This window comes from Ambystoma mexicanum, chromosome 11, assembly GCF_040938575.1.
Source record: "Ambystoma mexicanum isolate Mex_15411 chromosome 11, UKY_AmexF1_1, whole genome shotgun sequence".
NCBI classification, from domain to species: domain Eukaryota; kingdom Metazoa; phylum Chordata; class Amphibia; order Caudata; family Ambystomatidae; genus Ambystoma; species Ambystoma mexicanum.
The window spans coordinates 1012741991-1012747990 of NC_090934.1; the positions used below are offsets into that span (position 1 = coordinate 1012741991).

At 44.6% G+C, this 6000-nt stretch overlaps 1 protein-coding gene across 7 annotated transcripts in view; it reads right to left on the reverse strand.

Moving 5' to 3' along the window:
* KIF23 (kinesin family member 23) overlaps positions 1-776 on the reverse strand; it is a 518096-nt gene extending 517320 nt beyond the window's left edge. For 5 of the 7 annotated variants that reach the window (XM_069624221.1, XM_069624219.1, XM_069624220.1 and 2 more), the window contains exon 1: positions 599-741. In XM_069624221.1, the coding sequence (XP_069480322.1) occupies positions 599-609 (11 nt within the window). In that variant the 5' untranslated portion in view covers positions 610-741. Of the gene's footprint in view, positions 1-598 lie in introns of all 7 variants that reach the window. The other 2 variants (XM_069624224.1, XM_069624222.1) reach the window with 2 other exon arrangements.
* Between the last annotated feature and the right edge of the window lie 5224 nt (positions 777-6000).

The following is a 6000-nucleotide window of genomic DNA, read 5'->3' on the forward strand; positions in this document are numbered from 1 at the left end:
TCAATTGTCAATTATTACCACTACGGCTGTGCCTGGCAAGTTCCTTTCCCATGCCTACACAAAAGCCCAAACTGTTGGCAATACCAATTCACGTTTTTGATATTTCTGCACATTTAAAGTCATTTTATTTTAGTCCTGTGCTTTTACATTTTTTGACAAGCCTGTCACTTGTGTGCATTGACTCCGCCCCTAACACCACCCCTCCCCTAGGATCCGAGAGTCATTTGTCCCTCCATTTCCATCACTGCCTGCACACAATTAAAGAGTGACAGTCAAATCAAATGCTCCAGCCAAAGACGTGCAACATGCACTTGGGAGGGGAGGGAGGGGGGAGTCGGTCATATAACAACTTGTGGTATTTTACCACATTGGGAGTGATAAACCACAGATCAAGAATGGTGCTATCCACCCATTGTGGAGAGTGACAACCAACAGGGCTGCAACGGCAGACTCCAAACAGCACCTCAAATGGGAAGTAGGATCGAATGGGGTAAACAAGACAAAGGTCAGATCATAAACAAGAATTAGAGGAAATGCTGTGACGGTATGATCAAGGGCTGAACATTAAAGGGGGAGGGCCTTGGGTTCCCACACTCACGCTGTCTTCATCTTCGCAGTGTCTACTGTTCTTCCGTCGCTGACCCCCAACCACTCGTGTTTCCGGAAGTGAGACTCACTACGCCGGTTCTACTGTCCGGCTTCGATTACTCCTGATACCTGGTTGTTCTTTCTACTCCCGCTTACAACACTGTCGCGCCGTATTATTCAAATTCCGCCAATCACCGAGACAAGTGACGTTGCTAACTGACGTCGTCCAGACGTGATTCAGCTGATAATAGTAGACAGACTATGATTCGATACCCTCTGGTAAAATGTTAAGCCATCAAGAAACACGTAAAAGAATTATGTCGCAGAAAAACAGAGTGGAATTCTTAGAAAAATTGGGAATGTTCAGTGAATAATGAAATATACACCATATTTAACATTTACAAATTATGTATACATCTAACTATTTATTATAATAAAATACAAATATATATGCTTAATTCTTTAGTTAATATTTATATTGACCTGCAACCTTTTCAATGCCAGATGTTAATTTAGTAGTGTCCGGTATCTGCTTAGACTTTGATTTACCGTGGAAAGGAATTACTCCAAGATGGCCGCTCTTTGCAGTCTTGGCTTTATAATCCATCGCGTTTTTTTCCCATTCAGGGAAGGGGATGTACGATATGTTGCAAATACAAAACTTTACGAACAGAACAAGAACTATAATATCAGGATATGCCACCCGTTTGCCAAAAAGCAGTCACTTCATGCCAACAGGGCGGTGCAGCAGTTTTAAATGATTCCTCATTCGGATGGTGAAGTTCCGTTCTTAGCTCGTGAGCTTGATTCTGACTGAACCATATTCTTATTCGTAGGCTGAAGCTGATTTAATTTACATTGTGTTATTACTAACGTTAGCCTAATGAAAGATGACTCGAACATTTAAACATATATTTCCCTTTAAAAAATTAGTCCAGTTGTTGGGTTTTACTTATTCTGGTCATCCCCTGATAGTGTCTGTGGGCTTGGAGTGTGGAATGTAGAGTGTTGGCTGTAGAATGTTTTGGTGTGAAGCTGCTCTAATTCCACAGAGAGTCAGTTGAGATCTGAAGCCTAAGAGTAGGGGGATGAAATAAATACCGAGGTGAGGTAGAGGTAAGCGAGATGAGCTTTATTCAACGGCCCCCGGAGGTAAGGGCAGTCGGAGGGGAAATGCGAACGGTGTTCCAGGTGGAACGGGGAGGGGAGAACATTCTGTTGTTCCATGTGGAACGGAGTGACATATAACTTCACAACATCTCCTTATCTATGGGAAAAGAGGGGTTGGGAAGGGGGGTGAGAAACAGGGAAGAGGGAGCGGGAAGGTTGGTTAGAGAGCTTGGCAGGTTGGCAGTGGTTGATCAATAGTAGACGAAATCGTTGCTGAAATTCCGGATGATCCTGCGATTCCTCTTCGACAGGCTGCTAGCGGAAATTTCTTTATCATCGGGACAGTGTTAGCTGCTTCTTGTATTTTTGGTGTGGTAGGTCCCTTTAGGATTGAGTTCGTTTCTTGACCCTGCACCATTATGTGAGTTTGTGGAAGTACTGGGTCTGCATGTGTCGTTGGTTATTTTCACGAGATCATCGTGGGACCATCTCTTTCCAACATCTAATGTGACAGAATTTTGGTGGCAGTGTATGACTTTTTGTGGAGGTCTGAATTTGGATTCACCCTTGAGTATTTTCTTGGGTTCTCTGACATAAACCCAATCTCCTTCTTGGAGGATCATTTGTTTTGCCCCGTTCTTCTGGTCGTAGTATGTTTTATACTTCTTTTGTTTCTCCTTTATGGTTTTGTGGACTTGTTCCATATCTACTCTTGGTTTCGATTTCATTCTTCCCTCACCAGTATCTAAGAAGATCCATGCTGGTCTCAGTTGGTTGGTTGCGGTTCTGCCCCGCATTAAGGTGAAGGGCTCTAATTTGGTGGTGGAGTGTGGCGTTGTTCTATATGCGTTTATAGCTTCCTTGAGGGTTTCTATCCATGGTAGAGCATTCGCTGTAGCTAGTTGGATGACACTTTTTATCAGTCTATTCATTCTTTCTACCAATCCATTGGACATCAGATGGTACAGTGATGTGGTGATGTGATTGATAGATTTGTTTTTTAGGAACTCTTTGAATTCTGACGAAGTGAACTGGGACCCGTTGTCTGATACAATTTCTCTGGGGTCACCTTCCCCGTTGAATATTTCGGTGAGAAAGTCGATGATGTTCTTAGTGGTTACACTGCCTTCCACCACACCCCATTCGGTCCATTTGGATGTGTAGTCAACAATTACGATGATGAATATTTTTACTGCCTCTAGGTTTTCGAAGGGGCCCATGATGTCTATTGCCAACTTTGACCATACATGTTCAGGGGTTTCCACAGGCTGAAGTGGTGTTTTCTTTAAGCTTTTAGATTTGTCACTGGAAGCGCAGGCATAGCAGTTTTTGACTGTCTCTTCCGCCTCTTTCCACATGTTGGGCCACCAGTAGTTGTTTCTCAGTCTATTCTTCGTCAAACTCCTTCCCAGATGCCCTTCAAGGGCTAGATCAAGCAGTTTCCTTCTGAGTGCCACGGCTGGAATTACTCTATTTCCCCTAAAGATGTGAATTTCGTTCATGGATATTTCATCTTTAAAAGGTGAAAAGTTCGTCAATTCTTCACTAACATCAACCCAGTTGTTCATCACAGCTCTTCTGATTTCTTGTTGTTCTGTGTCGGCCTTGGTGATGCGTGCCCATTCATCGGAGGGGATGGCAGGGTTTATGGTGGCTATGATGTCTTCATATAGATCTTCGATTTCAATGTCTTGTTTGTGTTGGATAGTGGGTAACCTGGAGAGGCAATCGGCTACTTGGTTCTGTGGGCCAGGAGTGTAGCAGACTTGAAGATTGTATTGCATAATGTCTAGGAACCAGCGCCATATTCTCGGCGATAGAAGGTGCAGCGTTTTCGATTGCAAGATGTTGACAAGAGGTTTGTGATCAGTCTTTAGAAGGATGGGTAGGCCCCAGATCAGGTTCCTGAAATGTTGTAAGGCCCACTTGACAGCTAAAGCCTCTCTTTCCATGGTGGAATAGTTCAGTTCAGCACTCCTAAGTACTCTCGATGCAAATGCGATGGTCACGATATTGCCATTCTGTTGCTGTTCTAATACTGCACCAAGGCCGATCTTGCTGGCATCTACTGACACCATTGTTTTGGCTTTATTATCAAACATGCTTAGGGCTGGAGCTTGGTTGATATCAGACTTGAGGTTTTCAAATTTGTTTTTGCATTCTGTGGACCACTCAAATCTGTTGGATTTTTTTAATGAGTTTCCTCATGTTTTCCGTCCTGTTGGCATAATTGCTCACAAATTTGGAGTAGTACTCCGTCATCCCTAAAAAACTTTTCAAATGTCTTTGTTGGTGGGTTCGGTTAAACTCAGTATTGTGTCCAGGAGTTTTTTTTTTGGGACGGATGCGTCTAGCGCCGATGGAATGGCCAAGATAGGAGACCTGACTTCACTTTATGTTGCATTTCTCTAATTTGAGAGTGAGTCCGCTTTTTTGGATTATTCGTAATACGCCCATTAGCTTGGCATCGTGTTCTTCCTCAGTTTTAGCTGATATGAGAATGTCATCTTGGAAGCATTGTACTCCATTGAGACCTCCGAAAAGATGTGACTTGAGTCTCTGGAACACTGCTGCGGCCGAAGCAAGTCCAAATGGCATTCTGTTGAACATGTATGCTCCCAGCGGTGTAACAAAGGACTTGAGGGCTTTCGAGCTGTCGTCTAAGGCAATCTGGTGGTATGCTGATGAGAGATCTAAGGTGCTAAAAAAACTTGCCGGTTCCATGGTCGAGAGAAGTTCGGATATGTTAGGAAGTGGGTGTCTGTCGACCCATATGTTTTTGTTTAGATCTCTTAGGTCAACACACATTCGTATGGAATTGTCGGGTTTCTTTACTAGGACAATGGGGGCAAGCCATTCAGAACTCTCTATGGCTTGTATGATGTGCTCCTTGCACAGACGTGTGAGTTCGTCCTTAAGTGCTGCTTTGGTCCCAAAAGGTACTCCACGCACTCGATGGACCACAGAGACAGCACCTCTTTTCAATATGATTCTGTGTTGGAAGCCTTTAAGCAATCCTATTTCATTGCGGAACACTTTGGGAAAAAGTTCAGCCAAGCTAGCTTTGATGTTAGTAGTGTTTCTGAACACACTCAGTATGGGGATATCCTCCCCGGGGTGAATTCTTACTTGGAGGGCTGCTTGCTCTTCCCATCTTACTACAGAGGACCTATTTTTGGCTACAAACAATTTGCAGTAAGTTTGTCTGTCATGAAACTTGAGTTTGATCCACGTGTACCCCATGATGTCAATGGGTGTCTTTCCATACCCTGTGGCTCTCACCGAAGAATTTCGTAGATCGTGGACCTTGCCCGAAAGCACTTTCACGAAGGTTTCGAGATCCACCATAGTATAGGGGGACCCTGTGTCCACCATCACTTTCAATGGTATGTCGTTGATATACATGTCAACCCATGGGCCACTCGATTCTTGGAAGGAGGTGACTGTGAGGATTTGTACTCGTGGGCATGTCTCATTCACAGACAGCATGCTGTCTGACATTTGGTCGTAGTCCACCGTTTTCACTGACCCATATCTGTTGACAGGTCGTCTGTTGTTGTTGCCAGATCTACGTGGTCCCCCTCGGGTGTTTCGACAGACTTTGGCAAAGTGGCCCAACTGGCCACACTTGTAACATTCAACATTATTAGCTGGGCACGTTTTCCCAGCGTCGTGGCGTTTATACCATCCACACTTCTGGCAGCGCGTGGGGTTTTGGTTGTCGTAGGCTGATGCTCTTCCCCTTCTGGAGTTTCCTCTTCTATTTGAAGGAGCACCTCTTACAGCTGCTACTAACGCCCCATCCCGGTCGTGGTCAAAACCGCCTTCCACAGACTTCACCTCAACACCTTCTTTCAGGACCAGCCTCTCCTTCATGCAACGGTCCCCAAATTCCATACTTCTAGTGAGGGATTCTTTGTCTGCCATAGTTTTTGCTGTATGCGGGGATCAGCTACGTTGAGCACTAGTTGATCTCTCAAATACTCGTCGCTGACACCTGTGAATTCACACGTGGACATGAGTACTCTGAGTGAAGCAAGGTATGCATCAACTGACTCGCCCTTGGTTTGCTTTCGAGAAAAGAACTTGTACCTTTCTAGCACCACATTTGTTTTGCTGCCAAAGTGCTTAGTGAGTTTGGCCAAGGCACTCTCAAACTTTCGATTGCCATCTCCCCCTGCACCATCTGGGTCAGGAAGCGCTCTAAATATTCTCAGGCCCTCGGTTCCTATGCAGTTTAAGAGGGTTGCTTCCTTGAGGTCATCATTGAATTTACTTCCTCCGATGGCCCTGAGATATATC